Below are 24,907 nucleotides of genomic sequence, written 5' to 3' on the forward strand. Positions count from 1 at the left end.
TTGTTGTGATGATTAAATAAGATGACATGTGCAAAACGTTTAGCATCTACCTGAACTAAAGCAGGTATATTCTTTTCCCTTCCCTGTTTTCCACCTCCTCTCTTCTGCCTCTTCCACCTGGTACCAAGGGCCAGAAGGGGGAGGCAGGACTCAGCCTTGCAGAGTACAGCCCACATAAGGGGTAGGAAGAAAAGGGGACAGTTGGTGTCAGGCCTAGGTTAACAGACTTACTAGTTGGGATTTAACATAGCTGTGTTATTCTTCCTGTTCTATGAGGCGGAGTAGAGGGACAGAACTGCAAGTAGAGACTCAGATGGGAGGTCCTATTAGGTATAGGCGCTGGTCTGCCAGGCCTCAATCTTTAGAAGAAAACTCCCCCACACCTTGCTAGGTAGTTTATTAACGCAGGCTCTGGGCATGCTAGCAGTTTTAATGGTTCCATTGTTTAATGTGTTAACTCCCTGAACGTTAAGTGATTAATCTGTCTTCTAATTAATGTTTGAATGATTCTCCTCAGGTCTCGACTATTAAGGGCACTTCTATTTAAAAATAGTCTGTCGCCTACTTGTGCTGTCAGGAGCAATAGGTACATTTGAGGTCGCCGTTTTGAGTGACCCTTGATGGCTTCGAAATATCCATAAAAACAACAACGAAAAACAACAGACCCCCTCGCCCTTAATTAGTGATGAAAGGCTTTGTCGCGTTTGTCTGGGCCTGGGGCTAGGTTCCCAGCCCCAGAGTGTGGAGAATGGTATTCACCAAGGCGTGCTCAGAAAGCCCCGGGTCAGGGAACTGGCGGCCAGGTCTCTCCGTAAATCACCCAAGTCGCCTCCCACTTTGGGTGACTGCATGTTTATTTACTTGCAGTAAATGATAGTAAATGAATGTGCCCAAGTGTAGGCCGACCCCAGGGGTGGCGGGATCTTCCCAGCTCCACCGTGTGGACCCGAGAGGGGCGCCGTGGGGTGCCTGTGGCGTCTCCTGGGTGCGCGGAGCGTAGCGTGCGACGTCCCGGGTCCGAACCTGCGACTATGAGCTGGGCGCTGCAGATGAAGCCTGGGGGCGGGTCCCGCGTGGGTCCGCCGCTGCCCCCTCCCGCCCACCCGCGCGCGCCGAGGCACCGCCCAGAACCGCCCCACCTTCGCCGGCCGTGCGCCCCCAGCCCTCCACCGCCCCGGCCGACTGCTTCCTCCGCCGGCCCGGCCCCCGCCCCTCCTCCGCCGACCTGGTCCGCCCCCTCCACGGCCGGGCCCGGCCCCCTCCCTCTCCCCGGCAGCGCTCGCAGGCTCGCTCTTCCCTCTTCCCACACCGCCCTCAGCCGCTCCCTCCCCGCACTCTAGTCTGGAGAGGAATCGAGCACCGAGCGCATCGATAGCACTGCCCTTTGCGGCCGCCCGGCCCCGAACTCATCGGTGCTCTCGGAGCTCGATTTCCCTAGGCGGCGGCCGCGGCGGCGGAGGCACAGCGGCGGCGGTGGTGGCGGCGGCGGCGGCGGCAGCGGTGGCGGCGGCGGCTCGGCCAGTACTCCCGGCCCCCGCCATTTCGGACGGGGAGAGAGCGCGGCGCAGGCACTGAAGGCGGCGGCGGGGGCCAGAGGCTCGGCGGCTCCCAGGTGCGGGAGAGAGGTACGGAGCGGACCACCCCTCCTGGCCCCTACCGGGGTCCCGACCCTCCTCTCCGGCGCCGGGTGGGGCCGGCGACGAGTGAATGAATTGGGGGTCCCCGGAGGGGCGGGGAGGGGGCGCGGGCGCGGGGCCCGGGCGGGCGGACGGGGTGGGGGGGGGTCTGCCGGGGTAGACACGGGGACGCGGCGACGCGGGGAATGAGGAATGGGCGGTGCGGGGCTGAGGAGGGTGAGGCTGGAGGCGGCCGCCGCTGGTGCTGCTTCCTGGACGGGGAACCCCTTCCTTCCTCCTCCCCGAGAGCCGCGGCTGGAGGCGGCCGGGGTGAAACTCGCGGGCCGGGCGGGCCGCCCCTCGGGGCGGTCGGGTGCGGTGGAGGTTACTCCCGCTGCGCTCCAGCCTCCCCTCCCCCTCGCCGTCCTTCCCTCTCCCTCTCTCTCCCTTCGCTCCCGCACCTCTTCCTCCCTTCCCAGCACCCGGCTGCCTCGGTTACTGCCTTCTGTGCTGCATCTCGCATCTCTAGGACGAGGGTATAAACTTCTCCCTCGAGCGCGGACTGGACGGCTTGTGGTCCTTTTTTCAGTGTCTAGGGGGATATATGAGTATAAGGGGAGGTCGCCTTTTGGAAGCGCAGAGGAAAGTGCTTAGAGACCACTGTTTGAGGTTATTGTGTTTGGAAAAAAATGCATCTGCAGCCGAGTTCCTGACTGCTCCCCTCCCCCATGTATGGGCTGTGACATTGCTGTGGCCACAAAGGAGGAGGTGGAGGTAGAGATGGTGGTGGAAGAACAGGTGGCCAACACCCTACAACATAAAGCCTGTACTTAGTGAAAAAGAAAAAGTTAATCCCAGAAGGTCTGTTTTGCTTTGTCAAGTTAAAACACACGCAGCAAACCCGCAGAGCAGAAGCAGGGCTTTTTCCTTGCTAGTTGAGTGTAGACAGCAATAGCTAGAATTGTATTTGAAGTTTAATTTGCCTGTTGTTGTCCTTTCCACCATCTCTTCTGTATTACCCTTATGCGTACATATTTGACCCCCATCCCAGGAGTTATTACCGTACTCCTAAACGGCTGTCACACATTTTTTTTTTTAACTGACCTACCAGAGGAGTTAATTGTAGCAATCTGCCAGCCAACTGCCTGAAATACTCTTAGGCATGTGCATGTTGTAGTTGAAGTCCTCAAGTAGCCTTCTTAAATCTTGATATCCACCAAAATAAGGGGTTAAGAACAGAAACGTATTTTCTAATTTTTTACACAATATACATGTTACATTTGTAATGGAAAAAATCATTCAAAAAGAAATCACAAAGGGAAAAAAGTCTGTTCATAATCATCTCAGAATCAACCTTGTGAGTGATGTCATTCTTAGGTGACTAAGGTCCAAAATGCTGACTCGGGCGTGTGATAGACTAGAGATGACAAATATGGTTGATAACAATACTGTTTACTTTAGACTGTATCCATCCACAGGCATTCTTGGTTTTAAGAGATAGTAGATGAAATGATAATTCATTTTGTTTTATGACAAAGTGAAAATTCTTTTCCTGAACAGACTGTCCTGTTCCCAGTTACACCGCTTGCTAGCTTTTGTAGCTTTGGGTGAGGGGGCTCCTTCTGGCCTATTGATCTTCTTTGGGAACCCAGTTCTCTCTAGTGGGTTTAAATGTTACTTGATTTTTGAAATCCAAGTCAAAGATTTTTTTCAGAAATAACCATTGTAAAGAAGTAGATCAGAAGGTGTGTGTCTTTCAGAATTCACACATGTATGTACAACTAAGCTCTAATCCAGTATTTGTCCACAGTCTCTCTTAGACTAGCAAACTTACTGGTCATGAGGATCTGGACCCCTTTACACTCTTAAATGTTATTGAAGATCCCAATTTGGAGTGTGTCAATATTTAGCACAATAGAAATTAAAATTGAGAATTAAAAAAATATTAATTCATTGAAAAAAGAAATAATAAGCCCATTACTTGGTAACGGAAGTAGAATTTTTAATGAAAAGTAACTTTTCCAAAACAAACACAAAAATTTTGAGAAGAGTGGCATTGTTTTGCACTTTTGCAAATCTCTAATTATATGGTTTAGTAGACAGCTGGATCCTCACATCTGTTTCTGTATTCAATATATTATCACACATCTGGAAAATTCTACTGTACACTTGTGAGCGAATAAGAGTGGAAAGGGTAAATCACATCATAGCATTATCGTGAAACCAGTTTTTGACCTCTTGGGCCCTCTCCCAAAGTCTTAGGAACCCTAATGGGTTCCTGGAACACATTTTGAGAGCTACTGTTCTGGGCTATCCAAATTTTATTGGAGGGGTGGGCTGGGCAGGGAACTAGAGGATACATTTTGGTGAGATTATCCTCACCTATCCCATTTGCTGTGGTCAATATTAGGAATGAAAAGGGGGAGCAAACAGGATGTGATACATGTTTGTGGTGGCCCTAGACAAGGCTAGGTGCCGCAGAGCAGGCCAGGGAGGAACTGTGATACGACAGTTGTCTGGCCTGTCTGCTCTCTGTGAGTAGGTTCAGGAATAGCGTGAAGAGGTAGTTAGTATGTTATCACTTGGAAAAACATATTACTTTTTGGGGGGTAGGGTGGTGAGGTGCCTATTGGGATAATTCTGGGTCTTCAGTAAATAGGATGCTGCATGTATATAGTGTTTATATACAATATCTGTACATTCATTAATTTTGAGCTACTTACCCTGTAATAAATTATTGTTCATTGACTGCCATTCTTTCTTCAGTTCACTACTTATTTGTAGTAATATCATGTAGTTATTGAGGGAAAGGAGATTAAAGTAAATAAATTCATTTTCATTTCAGAAAGTTTGAAACAGCTGACTAAAAAATTATTTTCTGTCTTGGCTCCGTTAACCTTACAAGTTGTCGATATTTATTGCTACTGTTGGGAGATGATGTATGAGAAGCAGAGAATAAAAGTCATGTGGATTACTGAGAAATACATCTTTTAAAAATTCTCTCATTAAAAGTGTGCTTGTCTTTAAATATTATATAATTATATTTTTCTTGTGCAAAGTGCTCTTTTTCAGCACTGATATAGCATTATAGATTGTGATTGATGATCACATCATCTGTACTGAATAGTTAGTTAAAAATTCTCGAAGTTCTCTTAGTTTTTACACTGTTATTTTCCCCAGCAGATAATGTACAGATTAAAATGTTACCAGGTATCGTCCTTATCTGCTTTGGCATCTCAGTTTTTATTTTCCCAGTGTACTGTCCAGCTTTATTTGACAGTCCTCCCCCAACCCCCATCTGATTCTTGCTAACTGTCCAGGAGAACTACTATGATGATGCTTTTTAAAAGTTTTCTGTAGCTGTTGGCCCCAACAGAGGCACTCTGGCATATCCACTGTAACTCTTAGGGGCCCGAGTCGATGAGGAATACTGTGGCGATAGCTGTCAGCAAGTTTTGTGGGGGTGTGTCCTCAGGGTATAGAGCAGTGTGCTTGACACTTGTGCTGAGTGAAGTCATGGCCTGCTCCTTCGAGAGCCATTACCTGCTGCCGAAGAGCAGACGGGCTCTTGAGATGGAGCCACCTGAATCCAAGGTAAAAGAACTATGTACTCCGAATGAGTTTTTCTCAAATGCTGATGGAGGAGTTTGTCAACGAAGTACAATTCATTACCAATACACATCTGTAGTCATCCGGAGTTTTGTCATTGAATTTTGTGAGGTATTTTGAAATAATGTTCCATATAAAGGTGAACTTGTGTTAAGAGGTATTGATAGAGTGTTTGGGTTATATTAACCTCACGTGTGGCACACGTTCTAATTGAGTCACATTTCCATTTTTGTCATAAGGCCTGCTGAAAATGACTGAATATAAACTTGTGGTAGTTGGAGCTGGTGGCGTAGGCAAGAGTGCCTTGACGATACAGCTAATTCAGAATCACTTTGTGGATGAATATGATCCTACGATAGAGGTAAATCTTGTTTTCATATGCATATTGATTTGTGCAGGCCCATCCTTTGGGTACAAAAAAAGGTTTTTCTGATCATTTTCTGTGACTACTCATCACAAGGTAGTTATACTGATAATACTTTTATTAAGTTATCTAAAATGTACTTGGATTTCAAGGCATTACTCTGATATATGAGACACAAGCCTGTTTTCTCGCAGGACAATAATACTATCTGTGACGTTCACTCCGTGTTAGTGTATGTGCATTTTGATTGGAAGTGTATTTCAGAGTTTTCTCACAGGGTGAAAATGTGAATTTACATCTTATCTGTAAGATGAGACATATCTAACAGTCTTTTTTTTTTTAAATGTGCTTATTTTTATGGGGTTTTGGTATTTTTTTTGGTATTTTGATGTCACATATAGAGTTGATTTATACTGGTGAAGTGTAATCATTTGATGATTGAATTAAAAACACTGAATTAGTAGTATTTTCATGTTTTCTCTTCACATTGAAGTAGTGGAGAACCTACAACTACCTGATGCATTTTAGAAAGCTCATTCTTTGCGTTTATGTATATGTGTATCAGGTGATACGTAAGAATACCATCACCAATCCTTACCTTTGCTTTACAGCCCTTTTTCAGTTTATTCAAGACAATGTTAGAATTGTTTTTTATTACAAATTGATTAATGAATAATTTTCAGACTTTTTCAGTTTCATAAAAATGTACCAAAGGAATGGCCAACAGCAAAATGATAGAATAAAGGCCTAGCAGAGACCTTGAGAGGTCACGTAGTATGTTTCCCACTGCCTTCTGGCAGCACTATACTCAGATGATCTCAAGCAGATAAGGATTTATTTAATCCCAAAGACCTGCAGGAGGGAATGGCACACAACTGTCCTTGTTAACTAATTTCCAGAATGTAATTATTAGCATATTTCATGCATAATCTGAATCTTCCTGTGAAGTTTAACATAATATCAGCTCATCTTTGAAATAGATTTATGTTATTAGATTATTTCTTAGACTTCTTTACTCCAGGGTAAGCGATCCTAATCCCTTAGCTTTTTTCTAGATCTGATATACCAGTTTTTTTAATCAGCTCTGAAAAATTTCCCATAACTTTCTCTGAGTCCCAAGCTGTAGGGTCTAGAATAGGTCAAAAATGCCCTGTTAAGGTATTGTGCTGTGTAATGTCTTAAAAAAACACCTTGACTGCACTTAGGTAGGTTCTGAGGGCATTGTTGGCCTTGGGAAGATGTTTATGCAGTGTAGAACTTTGAGGATTGACAAGGAAATGTTCATAAGGAAATGTCAAATATTTCTGGTACTGGAGGGAAAAAAATGAAGAAATAACCCTTATTTACAAAGATCTGATTTAAACATAGAAGCAGCTTTCATTTGGCTTCCAAGTTTAATAATTTGCATTAGTAAAAGGGAAGAATCTAACTGAAGTGGACCACCTATGTAATAGTCTCTCTGTATTTCCTCTTGGCAAGTCAATTCAATGCTAATGGTTTTGTTTATTTTTTACTTTGAGGAGGATTAAATAGTTCACCTATTTCTGAAGCCAAGGTTACTCGTCATACTCCACCATTTAAATTGGAAGTAAAAGGATATTTTAACAGAATTTAAGTTAAGCATGGCAGTTTTCCTGGGATTCTGGAATATGATTTTGATTTTAGCAGAAGTGCCCTCCATCTTTTCTGAAAATGTGAAGAATTCCATTACACACTGTTTCCTATCAGAGGTCAAGAATGATGTATAAGAATGTGATTTAAAAAAAAAGGTTAGGAAACCTTTTGGTCAACATTGTTAAAGTGCAACATAAATTTTAAAGAAATAAAGCTAAAAGTCAATCCTTTATTTTGGGGGAAGGTAAAAAAAAGTTTATAAACTCAGACCCATTAACTCTGATTATGATTTCTGCCAAACCAGAAACTTGACCCAGGGAAGCATTGATTACCTGTGAACTTTGAAACTGACATTCCGTCACTAGTGTAGCCACCTGGGAAATGGTTATCAGAGATTGTCTCTTATCTCCCAAGTTACAGTGAGTCTCTGAGGGAACTGACACATTGAATTCTTGGTGTAGTTCAACTAGAAGAAAAGCAAGAGAATTTAGTAGTTTATTTTCATAAGTGGTTAAACAAAAATACTGACATGGCGTTTTTGTAAAAAGTTGAAGGGTAGTGGGTATCACTACTGCTGTTAAGTTTCTGGTAGGTGAACAGTGTAGGTCAGAGAAAATAAGAGGTCATAGACTTTGCACATTTGGAGTTCTCATCAGTTTTTCTGCATTAAACAAATGGACAGAAGTTTAGGAAAAAATTTTAATTAACTAATACCATATTTTCTAGTGGTTTAGAATTTTCAGAGATTTATATTGGGTCGACCAAAAAGTTCGTTCGAGTTTTTCATGTTATGGAAAAACCCGAGTGAACTTTTTGGCCAACCCAAAACTGTGAGCCAGGTAAGGAAGGTGGTCATCGTTTCTTTCATTTTATCAATAAAAATGGTCTCTGAGAGGTTGTAACTTGCATAAGGATACTTAAGCTAGCAAGTGGTGGAATTTTAAGTTTTCTGAGACCAAGTTAAGTGGAATTTCCACTGCACCCTTGTATAGCTTTTTAAAAATGAAAAATTAGCCTTCAAGCTAAAAATATTTAGTGTTGGAGGCTGATTCAGATTATTAATATATCAAAATTTGAACTTAGCCTACTATCTAATGGCATCTTAATAGCAGAGATATGATATAGAATTAGGTATGACACGTAGATGGAGCGTGTTTATATTTGCACATGATGATCACCTTTACTTCTGTTCTGAAAAGATTTTACCTTTATCTTTTATGAAGCCCACTGAAGAGTTCCAAGAGAGAACGAAATACCTTGTTAGTGGTGCAGGATTATTAAAAACTCAGTCCCCAAACACAATACCAGGCTAGAAATAGTATATGTTTTTATAGTTTGGAGATCATGTTATTATAAAAACATGTTCTCTGAAATGTGTTTTCTAAGGTAAAATTTGGTGGAAACAGAAAAATGGGAGTAGAGATCAGAACTGTCAGTTGGTCAGTTAGCAAATATCTAACAAGTATCTACTGGATACAATATAAAAATAGACATAGAAAGAAGTATTTTTTCCCAGTCTCCAATTCATTGACATCTGTATGCTTCTGTTAATGTGACATTTCTAATTCAGTCCAAGTATTATGCCCTTCTTTGATGAAACAGTTTTCTAGTCAGTAAGAAAGAATGGAGTCATAATTGGATTGATTTGTTCCATCTTTAGTGCTCTGAGCCGTGGAGTGTTTATTCACCAAGATGTATCAGTTTCTCTTTTAAAAATTTTTTCCTTGTTAATTATGGAATTGCTGATTAAGGTATTTAAATTATAGAGAGAAAATTTGTAATACGAAACCAGTATTGAAGAGTGGTGTAAGAAAAGCTCTGTTTAATATTGTAAGCTGTTATTTTTCTGTTTCTTTAGTTTTGTTTTTTAACATATGTATCAGTAGTTATTAACAAGGAATAGGTGGTGACTTTGCCCCTCGGGACATTTGGCTAAATCTGGAGATGTTTTTGGCTGTCACAGCTTGAAGAGGGGGCTGCTACTGGCCTCTGTAGTGGGCAGAGGCTGGGGTTCTGTTACTCCTCCTGCAGTGCACAGGAGGGCCCCCCAGCAAATAATCACGTGGTCCACAATGTCAGCAGTGCTGAGGTTGAGACCCCAATACTATGCGTTACATATAGCTTTAAACGTCCTATAAATTGTGAGGCTCAAGTCCCTGAATATCGTTTATGTTAGATTTTTAAACATAATATAGATTTAAACCTTACATTTTCTAAACTAACAATGTGTTACATTAGCTTACACTAGTGTTCTGTTAAAACATTCTGTTTTTAAAACAAGGTACAACACAGCAATTTTGTACATCCATTTCTCTTCAAGACTGTGGCCACTCTTCTCCCCCCTTTCAAGTGAGTGCCCTCTACTGGTCAACTTATTCGCTTTTATAATAAAAAATGAAATCCTAAGTTTGGATATTTTTTCTTTTTAAACTGGGTATAATCAATTTATAACTGTATAAATTTTATTTAAAAGACTTATTTTGTATAACTAATGTTTTAACAATCTAAAGTGTCAAAAAAATCTAAAGTAACAGTTTTACTTTGCCAATGTTATTAAGATTACTGTGTGGACCAGTTAGGCCTAACTAATTAAATATATGGGTGAATATTTTTGACTAAGAAAGGAAATGTGGCAATGTAGGAGAAAATAGGGTGGTGCCCTTGTTAGCACTGCTTGAGGTCACTTTGTCTGAGGGAATGAGAAGGGGCACTGTGGCTCTGTGAATTTCTTTTCAGGTACGCAGGAGGTACCTTACAGAGATCAGAACTTAGTGATGTTTTACATGGGGTGTTAGGAAGGGCCTATTCGAAAGTGGCAAATTGTGAAAGTTCACATTTTGTAAATTTTTATAGGACTGTAGAATAGTTGAGAACGCCTGATTTTTAGAATAAACTAACACAAAATTCAGGCACTGTATTTAGGTCAATTTAAGAATAAGTATTTACTTAATAATAACTATTTATTGAGCCCTGAATGTTGAAAATTATTGGACACATTTTATTCTAACTTGGGTTTTTATAAATACAAAGCTTTAAAAACATGCAAATGAAAGTTGGCAATGGAAATAAATTAAAAGAAAAGAAAACTTTATCCTTTATCGTTTGGCGTCTCTTAAGAGTCTGGTTTAAGCAATGCAACTAATTTCTTAATTCCGTAAATGTTATTAGTGCCTACTCTGTACCATGCAGCCTTCCTACGGTCTAGAGATACACTGAGGAGCAAAAGGAACTGCATCACTGCCTTCATGGAGGTTACTAGTCTTAGATGTATTTGGAGAGCAGTGTTTCTAGACAGTGATCCTAATTATATATAACTTAATTTCGAGGCTTTATGCTTTAGGAGGGCGATAGATTTCTTATATCTCTTAACTATATTGTCTCATAGTGCCTAGGTTTATGGAACAGTTATATTATTGTGACCTTAATGTAATAAAATTAGAAATGGGTAGTAAAAACAAAATATTTGAGAGGATTAAGTAGGGCTATATTGCTTACCTTAGGTAATTTTTGAACTTTCTATTTTGAAAATTTCAAGCCTATGGAAAAGTAGTGAAAAATAGTACAGTGAATACCTCTTAACCTTTAAACTAGACATAGTTACTTTATGTGTGTGTGCCTGTGTATGTACACACACATACTTGAATACATATTATTTATTTTTGCTGCACTTTTTTAGAATAAGTTGCTCATGTTAGGACCCTTTACCTCTAAACACAGGGGTCTGGCCAAATACAGCCTGTGTCTGTTTCTGTTAAGTTTTATTGGGGCACAGCTGTGCTTGAGTGTTCACATGTTGTCTATGGCTGCTTTTGCACTACAGTGGCAGAGCTGACTGGCTGCAACAGAGACCAAGTACTGTCTGTCCTTTACGGAACAAGTTTGCTGACCCTCTTCTAACAATAAGAATAATTCATTGTATAACTACAACGCAGTGACAAAATTTAGGAAATTCAACATTGATACAATGTTTTATCTAACACATAGTCCATGTTCAAATTTTATCAGTTCCCAGAATGTGCTCTCAGCAATTCTTTTTTTTTTTTTTTTTCCTGATCCCAAGATCAAAAATCATGTGTCGTGTCTCAAAATCTAGAACAGTTTCTCAGCTTTTCTTAGTCATTCGTGATAGTGGCACTTTTTGAAGAATTCAGGCCAGTTGTTTTGTAGAATCTCCTTTAGTTTTGTCTGATTGTTTCCTCCTGGTCAGATTTGGATTAAACATTTTTGGTAGAAATACTATGTAAGTGATGTTATACCCTCCTTGGTGTATCACATCAGGAGGCACAAGATGCTGGCTTGTCCCATTATTGATGATGTTATGTTAACATTGGTTATTTGGTTAAGGTCATATCTATCAGTTGTCTCTCTGTAAAGGTATCTTTAGTTCTTTTATAATTAATGTGTACTCTGTGGGGAGATACTTTGAGACTATAAATATCCTGTTCTCCAACATATTTGCACCCAGTGGGATGTAGTAGCCACTGATAATTCTAACCAGAACAAACTACCACCATAGTGACTGCAAAGTGGTAGGTAATCTAACTCTGTCATTATTTCTACATTTATTATTTGACATCTACCATAAGTAAGGTTTCTCTCTTTTCTCTTCTCTCTCCTTATTTATTTGGTTTGTCTTATTTGTATCCGTACAGACTCATGGATTCGTTTTTCATCTGATGTGTTAAAGTCTATTCTTGTCATTATTGATTTTGGTGCTCAAATATATTTTTGATTTGGCCAGTGGAATCCCTTTCAAGCTGGCCTCTGTATCTTTTGACACATCCCCATCAGTTTTTGAGCTCTTTCTTACTTTCTGGCACAGTGTATTCCAGGTTCCCTTTGTTCTTTCCCTGTCCCTACCCTGGATTCAGCCATTTGTCCAGAGAGCCCTAATTCCTTTTACTAGGGAATGATATTTAGAAATTAAGTCCTGGATGTTAGGTGGTGTCGCTACTGGAGTGTCACTGCTTCTAGACCCTTTTCAACAGACAGAGCTAAGCAGTAGATTTTATTTAAAAATCATTAGTTCATTCTTCCTCCATGTCTTCTTTCTCCCATGATGAGTACACTGGTTCTACCTTGTGTAAGTTTTAATGTTAAACATTAGACAGCTATTGAAATAAAAATGATAATGTCAATCAACACAGATTGAATAATTTAACATTAGGTTAGCTTTTTTATTTGTGGAATTGGGATTAAATATTTTTCTCCATTGAGAGAAAAGTAGGGATCCTTTTCATTTTCAAAGTATTCTTTTTTTTTTTTGCGGTACGCGGGCCTCTCACTGTTGTGGCCTCTCCCGTTGTGGAGCACAGGCTCTGGACGCACAGGCTCAGCAGCCATGGCTCACGGGCCCAGCTGCTCCGCGGCATGTGGGATCTTCCCAGACCGGGGCACGAACCCGTGTACCCTGCATCGGCAGGCGGACTCTCAACCACTGCGCCACCAGGGAAGCCCTCAAAGTATTCTTAAACCATTTGGGAAAAGATTGAGCTGTTTAGCTACATAAAGACGAAAACACCTTTAACAAAAATCCAAGACAAATGGAAACCTGGGAAAACTACTTGCATCATCTGTCAATCAGGAAGCTCTCCTGTATTTGAATTAGAAAAAAGCAAACATCCAAATAGGAAAAAAAAGGCATATAAATAGCCAACCTATCCACACTCACACAAAAAGTGCTGTCGAAACATATTAAAAGATACTTCATTAATGTAGAAATGCAAGTTCAAACAATAAATAACATCTTTTATTTTCACGTTGGCTAAGATTAAAATGATAACAGGCTTGGAAAGGCATGGAAAATGTGTACTCTTTATGCTGTAGTGAGAGTATACCTTCTTATAAACTTTCTGGAGGTCATCAGTTTGGCAGTATTTATCAAAATGGAAACTACACGTTCTTTGACCAATTGATTCCACTTACAGAAATTTATCTGAAAGATTCAGTTGGATAAGTGTTTAAGATGTATACCCAGGAGTGTTATTGCAGTGTTGTTTATAATTTTTAAAAGTGGAAATAATCTATACATCTACCAGTAGGGAATAGGTGAGGTAAATTATGGTATCTTTGTACAAATTATATTATACAGTTTTCAGAAAGGATTAGGTAGATCTATATGTACTGACATTGAAAAACTGTCCATTATGTAAGAGAAGCTGTATCGTAGCACATTGTGTAGAGTATGAGTCTGTTTATTTAAAAACAATGTGAATATGTACTAAAATATGGTAGGACGTATGCCAAACTCTGTAGTGTTTTTTTGTTTGTTTTTCGGTACGCGGGCCTCTCACTGTTGTGGCCTCTCCCGTTGTGGAGCACAGGCTCTGGACGCGCAGGCTCAGCAGCCATGACTCACGGGCCCAGCCGCTCCGTGGCATGTGGGATCTTCCCGGACCGGGGCACGAACCCGCGTCCCCTGCATCGGCAGGCGGACTCTCAACCACTGCGCCACCAGAGAAGCCCTGTAGTGTTTTTGTTTTTTAAAAAATGAGCATATACTGTTTGAGAGGGAAAAATAAATCCTAATTTTTGAGGGAGAGAAGTCACTAGAGTATTAGATACCATCAGATTACTTCATATTTACTTTCTTCCCCCCTTTTTAAAACCTCAACAAATTGGATAATACAGATGTATTACAGATAAAGAGGTACAGTTAAAGGAATTGGTATTAGGCCAATTAAAGAACAGCTGAGAGAGATAATAATTCAAAATATGAAAATTATATTGACATCTGTAATTATTAAGATTGGATCCATGATTGATCCAGCCTCACATTCTGACCTTGGCATCAAGTGATAATTTATGGGAGAATGCCACATGACTTCAACAGGTTACAGATGTAGGCTTATAATATCCTTATTTTCAAAATCTGTTATGCAAATTTTCTTTGAGTTTATTCAGATTTTATCTCTTGGACATAGTACACATTTTATTCTCTCTAGTCCTAAGCTAAGATTCAGCATTCTTATAATTTCAAATGTCCATTATTTAGTAAAGAAGTCTTTGTTTTCTTTATCCTTACTTCTAATGAATGTCTTAACCAAAAATGCCGTCATGAGACAGAAGGTGTCAAGCTCTTTTAACACCCTTACTCCCTAATCAGTACAGAAATCCTTCATAAACCTCAGAGTTTTACTCTTTTTCCCTGGAGCTTGTCCAGCTCCATTATATTTATTTTGAAATACAGTGAGTGGTTTTGGAAAAAGTAGTCCAAATGTAGATGTCCGGTGATTCTTATAAGGGCAAGATACTGCTGTTGCTATACAGTTCCTAGTAGCCAGTGGCCTGCCCCCTACCCTTTGGGCCTGTAATAGCACGTACAATGTAAAATATGAAATAACACAGTTAACTTTTTAGAGCACTTTTTCCTGGTCTTTAATCCTAACCTGTATACAAAGTCCTCTTCATTATTATTTACCCACTTTTACAGCAAAAGAAACAATAGCTTAGAGTAGACTAGAGGTTAAGTAGTTTGCCCATACTCACACCGCAAGTAAGTGGGTTCTGCAGGTGACATAGATTGAAGATTCAGGAGTGTATCTTTAGCCTAGATTTCGGCCCTGAGCATCAGCCCTATATATCAAAGCTGCCTGCAGGTCATAGCACCAGAGCAACCCACGAACATACGGAATTCAACATGCCCCAAATTGAACTCATTTTCCTGTCCCCTTCCCATTATGTTCCCATCTCTAAACAATAAGCTCTGCCATTTAAAAAAAATTGAGGTATAATTCACATAACATAAAATTCATCCTCTAAAGTGTACAGTTAGGTAGGTTTTAGTATATTCACAAAGTTATGCAACCATCACCCCATCTAATTCTGTCACATTTTTATCACCCCATACCAATTAGCAGTCACTCCCCAATCCCTTCTGCCAGCCCCTGGCAGCCATTAATCTACTTTCTGTCTCTGTGGATTTGCCTGTTCTGAATATTTCATGTAATTGAAATCATACAATATGTGGCCTTTTGTGTCTGGCTTCTTTCATGTAGGATAATATTTTCAAGGTTCATCTATGTTGTCACATGTTTAAATACTTCATTCCTTTTTATGGCTGAATAATACTCTCTTGTATGGATATTTGTTTATGTATTCATCAGTTGATGGGCATTTGGATTGTTTCCTCTTTTTGGCCATTTTGAATGATGCTGCTGTAAACATTGCTGTAAGTGATGTATGAGGGTTGTTCTGTCAGTTTTACCCGTTAAGTATTTCTCAAAACTTTAATCTTCTCCATCTGACTGCTTTTGCTGCCTTAGTTCAGGTTCTGTCATTTCTTTTATTTATTTTATTTTTGGCTGCTGGGATCTTCCTTGCTGCGCATGGGCTTTCTCTACTTTCGGCGAGCGGGTGCTGCTCTTTGTTGCAGTGCGCGGACTTCTCATTGTGGTGGCTTCTCTTGTTGCGGAGCACGGGCTCTAGGTGCGCGGGCTTCAGTAGTTGTGGCTCGTGGGCTTTAGAGCGCAGGCTCAGTAGTTGTGGCGCACGGGCTTAGTGGCTCCGAGGCATGTGGGATCTTCCCGGACCAGGGCTCGAACCCATGTGCCCTGCATTGGCAGGCAGGTTCTTAACCACTGTGCCACCAGGGCTAGGTTCTGTAATTTCTTGTAAAAGTTTCCTAAACTCATCTCCCAGCCTCCAGTCTGGTCTCATTTGTCATAATAATGCTAACAGTGGACATTGTTGATCTGATCATCCCTCCTACTTAAAAATCTTTTAGTGATTTAGTATAAGATGAAGTTCAGAACTTCTTAAGATGGCATATTAGACCCTCCATAAGCTGGCCTCTGCTTGATGGTGCAGTTTCAGTTCTACTTACCTATAATCCCTGTAAGCTAAAATTGTGTTGAACTTCTTGGTTCCATGTATTCAACATGCTGTTTCCTGGTTTTGTGCATTCTCTTTGCTCCTTCCTGCCTGGAGTGGCCCTCCTGTCTTTCTTAATTCATACAAGCAAAGTTGATGTCTTCTCCTGTTTGTCACCATTGTACTTTGTTCTCCATAAGGTGTTGCATTTATTTCATTGTGTTTAAATTACTTGTTTACATTCATATCTCTTCCACCAGACCTAGCTCTTTGAGGTTAGAAACTATAATGCCTGGCACAGTATATGACATCCAGAAGATTTTTACTAAGTGTTCCTGTGATGCAAGGGAGAATAGAGTAGGTAGGTGGGAATGAACTAACAAATAAGCCTGTGCTTATATATCCCCAATTCCTTGTTTCTTCCCTATTATAATTCTAACATACTGGGCTATTGTACATGTTTTTAGCTGTCTTTGAGAACTAGCTGTGTACAACTTTTGATGGTTTGTAACCAATAGTGTAACACATCATTCTGTGATAGATTCAAATAATCTTTTAGAAGAGTAACAAAATATTTGAGCATTAGGAGGGTAAAAGTAAGTTTTTTCCTATAGGTGTTATTTAGCAGTACATGAAAAATACTTACAATAACACATTAAGAAAATCTTACAAACATTTCAGAAGTAAATCCTTAAATAATACTTCAGCTGACATTTCCAGCAGTCCTGTTCATATTTACAAGAGCATCTGATGGAATCAGCAGCATGAAGATGGATATTAAATGGGATAAGGCTTGTAATATGCTTATCACAATATCCAGCATATAAATAAGGGCTCAGTAAATGTTGGCTGTCATAATTACTATTAATAGTAATATGGTTACTTTTAGTAAAAGGTCCTAATTTCTTTAGTTTTTTGTTTGTTTGTTTGTTTTACTGTACTATGTCTTCCCATGACAGGATTAACTTTAACTGCCTGAGTTGGAAAACTAAATTGAATATGTTGACATATGAACATACTGAGTAACTTGGTTACTGTTAATTATAATAGAAAAATGACAAAATGATGTCCTGGTCAGTGAGTGTATCTCATTCTCGAAAGATATAGTCTTAACTTTCGAAGTCCTCCATTGGGTCTGCAGATGAGTTTCTGTACATAAAACAACACTTGAAGGCATGTTAATAAATTGGAAAACACTTAAAAAATTAAGCCAGTACAAAAAAGACAAAAATTCCAAATGGGCAAAGGACACAGGTAATGGGAATAAATATGAAAAAGAAAAACTATGTAACATTACTAGTCCTCAAAGAAATAGATATTAAAACAATAGGATTTTTGGTCTAACAAGCTGACAAAAATAAAAATATGAAACCTATTGTTGAGTGAGTGGTGATGGAATGGGTACACCTTTAATGCCATATGGAAAAGTGATACCATAAGCGTCATGTGCGCCCCAAACCGGGTTTTCCCTATCTTAACATTCTGCCACATTTGCTTTAGATCCTTGTTTTCTTTTTCAAGATATAAAACTTAATACAGTTAAAGGCCTCCGTGTTTTCTGTAAGCTTATTCTCTTCCCTCCCCAAAATGTTTAAAAATCTCTATATATTTTGTTTATATTTTGACATTAATAGTAATTAAAATTTTTAATATTATATAAAACTTGCTTGGATACATTTATTAAAATACTCTTAATGTATAATTTAAAATTTACAGCTTCATTGTTTTAATATAATTTATAATATCTTACACTTGTGTTTATTTTTACAGTGTCTGCATATATTTACATTGAATGGGTTTATTCATTTCTTCAACAGACAGTACTGATTACCTGCTGTGTTTAAGACTGACACACAGGGTGCATAGTGGTGTGCAAAACAGATGTGAGCCCTACCATCATGGAGTTTAAAGCCAAGTAGGGGGTATAGACTTGAACAATTACACATAAATACATAGTTACAAATTATAATAGGATCACCAGCTGCTATGTGGAGAACAGACTAGGAAGCAGTTGCAGGAGATTGCATGAGACAGTCACATTGGACTAGGGTGATGGTGGTGAGTGCTTGGATTTGGAGTATGTTTTGAAAATAGATAAACGGCATAAGATTGTGGGTATTAAGCGCCTATGTAATTTTTTTTTATGGTATGATGATTTAGGATGCCATGTTAAGTATATCTCCATTTTAGCTATCGTTTTAAAAAAATAAACCATAGTTTCTTAGCATCTCTTACCAGAAGTGGCATTACTGAGTCAAAGGCTATGAACATTGGTATGGCTCTTGATAAGTAATGTACTTGCTTTCCAAAAGGATTGTACCTGTTACTGTATCACCAGAAATGCTTGACTTCTATGTTTAACTTTTGCCAGCATAGTGTATTTCATTTAGAAAAGTTTTTTTTTTTTGCGGTACGCGGGCCTCTCACTGCTGTGGCCTCTCCCGTTGTGGAGCACAGGCTCCGGACGCGCAGGCTTAGCGGCCGTGGCTCCGCAGCACGTGGGATCTTCCTGGACAGGGGCACGAACCCGTGTTCCCTGCATCGGCAGGCGGACTCTCAACCACTGCGCCACCAGGGAAGCCCTAGAAAAGTTTTGGGGTTTTTTTTTCCTACTACTTCAGTAAATTAAAATAGTACTTTAGTTGGGAGTAAGGGGAAATCTATGGAATAACTTTCCTTCATTTAATATTTTATTATGTTGAGTTAGTTTTTAAGTGGCTTTCTTTTATCCTAGTTTCCAAAGGATGTTAGTAACCTATGTATCTGATCTAAAAGTGTATTCTGTTTGAAAGGCTGGAAATAATACTAATTAAAAATGTAAAGTCTTGATTCTTTTCTTGCTGTCTTTAACTAGTTTCATTGTGGAATTTATGTGGTTTTAAACTGGTTAGGCTTTGATAACCTGTACTTTCTCAGTGATGTTTTTTTTTTAATATAAAAGGAATAATATATGTTGAGAGTACTTTAGATTTGTGGTAAGGTATTAGCTTAGAGCAGGGGTTGGCAAAATGTAAAGGGTCAATTGGGTCTTTGTCACATAATCTTTGTTGTTGTTGTTTCTTAAACAACCATTTAAAAACTGTTCTTGGCTCATAGACCATACAAAAACAGGTGGGCAGGATTTGGCCTGTGGGCCACAGTTTGCTGTACCCTTATTTAGGCTCTCATGTTGGGAAAGATTCTACATTGATGCATACATTTTTTTCTACTTCCGTATACTTTTTTTCTTCTGGCTAAACAAAATCTTTAGTACTAACATATCATTTTTGTTGTGCTTGCTGTCTGCTTTGTCTTAAAACCTGTCATTTCTTTTCAGATCAGATCTCACCATTTAACACTTTTGTTCTTAAGTTTTTATCAAGTTGCACTGCCTTTTTATATAGCTCAGTGACTAATTATGCTTCTAAGGATGACTGTAGTTAAAATTGGGGGCTTCCCTGGTGGCGCAATGGTTAAGAATCTGCCTGCCAATGCGGGGGACATGGGTTCGAGCCCTGGTCCTGGAAGATCCCACATGCCATGGAGCAACTAAGCTCGTGCGCCACAACTACTGAGCCTGTGCTCTAGAGCCCGTGAGCCACAGCTACTGAAGCCCGTGAGCCACAGCTACTGAAGCCCGTGCACCTAGAGCCCGTGCTCCACAACAAGAGAAGCCACTGCAATGAGAAGTGCGTGCACCACAACGAAGAGCAGCCCCTGCTCGCCATAACTAGAGAAAGCCTGTGCATAGCAACAGAGACCCAGTACAGCCAACAATAAATAAATAAAATAAGTAAATTTATTTAAAAAAAAAAGAAATGCAAATAAATAAAATTAACTTGGGAAATACTGAATTTTTAACCTAAACTTGTTATTTGTAATCAGCATATTCTTCCTCGTTGTTTATAGGCACGTTGTAGATTACGTTTTTTCAATAACAGAACGTGACTCAGAATTTTGCTTTCAATATCTTTGGGGTTTAGAAGGGAAAAGTTAATAGGAATGAATAGGGACTTCTTTCCCAGTTTTCAGTCCCTTTGATGGAGTGTTCATCATGGGAACATGCTATGAAATGCATGCAGAAACTACTAATATTTCACAGTGTATACTTTTGAAACCCAAAGTGTTTGAAAATTTTTTAAATGGGAGTTCACTGAGGTATACATCTTAGAGGCGATACCTGTGGGCACATGTGCGTAATCCTCCAGCCACACCTTAGGTATAGATTTGTGTGGCTCCAGAAGCTAGTTTTTAATTTCATTGTTGATAGAAAATTTTAAAGATTAAAGAAACCATTAACCATAAGGTTAACTTCAGCTAGTACTGGTAAGTGAAGAATGCAAGGTGACAGCAGTAGGTGAGGAAAAGTCTTTCGTCTGTTTCACATGTGCCGTAGCCACACCTAGGTAATGAATGGACTGACTCCAAGAAACTGTACTTTGCTCTCAGTTCCTGCTCTTTCATTCTACTCCAAAAACAATGGTTTTCAATTTATAATATACAAGAGTTCTTTCAAGGATCAATAGTTAATTAAAGGAATTAGGCTAAAATAAAATGTCGACCAAATGTTCAAATCTTTAGTCAAGAGCTTCTTGTTTAGAAAATTAAATATCCATCCTTTTTTTTCTGACTGTTGAAATAATTGGCTTTTATTATAGAAAATTTGGAAAATACAGTTTAAACGATAAGCATGAGATCATTCTAATATGGTAATCTTTCACACTTTTTAAAATTAAAAGGCAAAGAAAGAAATACATTTAAAATAATATCTATTACCACAAAAAACGGTAAGCAAGAGCTCAATTATTTCTTAGATTAATTATCTCCATCAGAGACATACCCTTTGTTAACATTTTGATGTACATACCACCACAAGTTTTTTAATATGTACATACAAGATACATTTATACAGATGTGCAGAGATATTTTATTGGGATCATGCTACATGTGTATCTTTGTATTCTCCTTATGCTGTGAACAGTTTTCAAACACTTTTCCAAAAACATGATTTTCGACGACCATTTTTTTAATGATAGATTGGTCTGTGAAGTAATTCATGAACTAAGGGTGGAACAATAAGAAACAGCGTCCTTGGGCTTATACTTTATACCCATTATTAGCCCTGCCTCTGACTCCATGACTTCACCTTGCACCAGCCCTTTTCCTTATTTTTTGAAGCCTATTTTGGCAGACAGTATGTGAAATCTTTTAGGTGTGAGTATTAATCAAAAGTCAGAGGAAAATAAGATTTTCATTTCAAGATTCAGTTATGTCACCTACCTTCTTTCCTTTACACCATCTTGGAGTTGCATGGTCTCTAAGATATCCATCTCTTTCTCTCTCCTTCAACCACCCCCTCTCTTTTTACTAGAGGTCTCACAGAATTTGCAGACAGAACAATCATTCTCTTTAGCATTATCATAGTATCTATCTGGCTGTTAAATATTGTTCCTAGGACTGCAGAAATGGATTAAATAAGGGCACTAAAATTCTCCGTATTGACCATTCTCTTATGTATTCCTTTGACTATAAATAAAATAGATGCATGACACTTTCGTAAGTTGCTTGATTTTTCTTGCCACCTAAATCATCCAGAATAATAGGAGTTGGTAGAGCTATCCCATTTTGTAAAAATTATTTTTCTTTACAGAGAATTTGGGTCTTTTTGTTATTAATCTATGCACTTGCATTGTTGAATCTCTGTGTAACACCTTTTTTAAAAAAAAACAAAACCTTTTTTTAAACTGTGGTAAGATACACATAAAATTTATCATTGCCTTTTTTTTTTTTTGCGGTACGCGGGCCTCTCACTGTTGTGGCCTCTCCCGTTGCGGAGCACAGGCTCTGGACGCGCAGGCTCAGTGGCCATGGCTCACGGGCCCAGCCGCTCCGCGGCATGTGGGATCTTCCCGGACTGGGGCACGAACCCGTGTCCCCTGCATCGGCAGGCGGACTCCCAGCCACTGCGCCACCAGGGAAGCCCTATCATTGCCATTTTTAAGTGTACAGTTTAGTGGCATTAAGTAAGTTCACAATATTGGACAACCATTAGCTCTGTCTGTTTCCAGAACTTTTTCATCATTCCAAACTGAAACTCTGTGTCCATTAAACAACAATTCTCCAACTCCCCTCTCCTCAGCCCCAGGTAACCGCTATTTTATTTTTTGTCTCGGTGACTTTACCTATTCTAGGTATCTCAGTATAAGTGGAATCACAGAATGTTTGTCTTGTTGTGTCAGACTTATTTCACTTAGCATAATGTTTTCAAGGTTCATCCATGTTGTGGACTGTATCATTTCATTCCTTTTTATGGCTGACAATATTCTACTGAGTGTGTGCGTGCCCCCCCCATTTTGTTTATCCATTCATCTGTTTAATGAACACTTGGGTTGCTTCTATGTTTTAGCTATTATAAATAATGGTTCTCTGACCATTGGCATACAAGTGTCTGAGTTTCTGCTTTCGGTTTATATACCTAGGAATGGAATTGCTGGATCCAGTTTCCTCTGCACCCTCACTGGCACTTGTTATTTTCCTTTTTTTTAAAAAAATAGTCAACCTAATGGGTGTGAAGTTGTAAGCTCATTGTGGTTTTGATTTGCAATTCCTGAATGATGTTGAGCATCTTTTCATGTGCTTATTGGCCATTTGTGTATTTTCTTTGGAGACCTGTCTATTCTTGTACTTTGTCCAATTTTGAATTGGGTTGTTTTTTGGTTCTTAAGTTGTGTCTAACACCTTTTTAGAAGTAAAAGGTGCACCATAATAACCCAGACTGTGTTTCTCCCTTCTCAGGATTCCTACAGAAAACAAGTAGTAATTGATGGAGAAACCTGTCTCTTGGATATTCTCGACACAGCAGGTCAAGAGGAGTACAGTGCAATGAGGGACCAGTACATGAGGACTGGGGAGGGCTTTCTTTGTGTATTTGCCATAAATAATACTAAATCATTTGAAGATATTCACCATTATAGGTGGGTTTAAGTTGAATAAAATAAGTTGACATTGAGGAGTAATTGTATCTTCCATTTATTGAGTCTTTGCTAACTGCCATGCACAAATTTGCACAAATTAAATTTTAAAATAATTTTTGTTAGGTAATATCCCTGATTTACAAGTGAAATTCTTAAGGATTAGAGCAGTTGAGCAACTTGTTCCAGATCACCTAGTAGTAGTGCTAGAATTGGAAGGTAGGCCTGGTTGAGAAACAAGGCTTTAAGCTAGATCCATCATAAAAATGAAAACCATGAACGAAAATGTGAAAAGGCAATTGAGATGACACCACGCAAATAGCCTTAAAAATAACTCTGTGTAGTGTAGCATTTCTTGGAATCAGATAAATGTTGGCCTTAGATAATTAAGGAAAAAACACAACTCTGAAGTTACAAGATTGAAGTATTAGAGCAATGCAGTTTTTAAAGAATCTCGACAAATTTGCATAAAAGCGACTACTTTTATTAAAATGTTCCTATAGAAATCAAAATCTTTCCACTTGGTGCTCTCTTTTTTAAGAATGAAGGTAAAGCATTATGTTAATGTTGTAACTCATATTTTTATAAAAACATTGTATGTGTACATTTAACAACGTATATAGTATATGTTTCTAAGATTATAATTTTAAAAATTAGTCCTCACACTTTTTTGGCCTAGAATTTTTCAATATTTCTGTTTTATTGTAACCTACCTGCATATGAACCTACTAGATTGTAGTTTTACTATATTTCTAGGTATTTGATCTTTTAAGAGACATAGAAGTTCTCTGTTTAGGATAGAGAAAAATAACTAGGAGGAGGAGAAAGGAAATTTTGGTGTAATGGGAACTAGGAATTACATTAAAAGTCTTTTAACCATATTTTATGAGACAAAGTTATAAATAGTTTTTGAAAGATTTTTGTTACTAATTCCTCTGATGTAACTTTTTTTTTCCTCCCCAGAGAACAAATAAAAAGAGTTAAAGACTCTGAAGATGTACCTATGGTTCTAGTAGGAAATAAATGTGATTTGCCTTCTAGAACAGTAGACACAAAACAGGCTCAGGACTTAGCAAGAAGTTACGGAATTCCTTTTATTGAAACATCTGCAAAGACAAGACAGGTAAGTAAAATTGTAATAAATACAAATCTATTCTCTCAAACTATATCAAGTGATTTTAATCATTAATCACTATTTACTAATATATATTCTAATAATGTCATTTTGGGAGCAGGAGGGCATGAATATTAATAAATGTACATACCTGATAGCATAACTTTTATATCAGTTGATGTAATTTATCAATTTTCTTCCATTATAGTAAAATAGGAAATATAACAATATTTACTTGGTAAATGTTCTCTTAAGGATATGAGAGGGCAGCACTTCTTATTCCAGTGTCCTGTTATCTTTGGCTTTGGCTTTTTTCTACGTTGGACAGTTCAGCACATGTTATAGTCAGGATTCGAGAAACGTGGGAATTTTATTTTTTACTGTTTTATTTATAAAGTCAAAGAACAGGGAAACAAATTTTGAGTTTCCTATTTTTGAAGTGCTTTTAAGAGTATTATGTCATATGTTTCTAGATTAAATTTTGTTGTATTTGAAGAATTTTACTTAGGTAGAATTTTTTTTTAAAGGATATATTTTTCAGGAAAGCTTTTATTAAAGCAAGAGAATATTTAAAAGTAAATAGAAATTCTCAGTTATTCATTTACTGTGTTCTGAGAAAAAAATAACACCACATTGATCCTGAATTTTGTTTCAGAAACTATTTTAAAAGTAACTTTTTCTCTAGGTAAAATAAAATAATTGATATTATTTAGTCTTATTTCTATGAAATAAGAGTTTAACATATAGAAAAAATGAATTCCTAGAAAGGAAAATATAAGGTTATGATGGAATATTAATATGTTCCATACAAGATGAACATTTGTTTGGG

At 38.6% G+C, this 24,907-nt stretch overlaps 1 protein-coding gene across 4 annotated transcripts in view; it reads left to right on the top strand.

The window, feature by feature from the left end:
• The first annotated feature begins 1,449 nt into the window (after nt 1-1,449).
• KRAS (KRAS proto-oncogene, GTPase) overlaps nt 1,450-24,907 on the top strand; it is a 38,703-nt gene continuing 15,245 nt past the window's right edge. The window contains exons 1-4 of one of the 4 annotated variants that reach the window (XM_070046521.1): nt 1,450-1,625; nt 5,465-5,586; nt 22,789-22,967; nt 23,928-24,087. In XM_070046521.1, coding sequence (XP_069902622.1) covers nt 5,476-5,586; nt 22,789-22,967; nt 23,928-24,087 — 450 coding nt within the window. In that variant the 5' untranslated portion in view covers nt 1,450-1,625; nt 5,465-5,475. The remainder of the gene's footprint in view (nt 1,626-5,464; nt 5,587-22,788; nt 22,968-23,927; nt 24,088-24,907) is intronic. The other 3 variants (XM_070046520.1, XM_030830548.3, XM_070046522.1) reach the window with 3 other exon arrangements.

This window comes from Globicephala melas, chromosome 10 (assembly GCF_963455315.2).
Source record: "Globicephala melas chromosome 10, mGloMel1.2, whole genome shotgun sequence".
NCBI lineage: Eukaryota > Metazoa > Chordata > Mammalia > Artiodactyla > Delphinidae > Globicephala > Globicephala melas.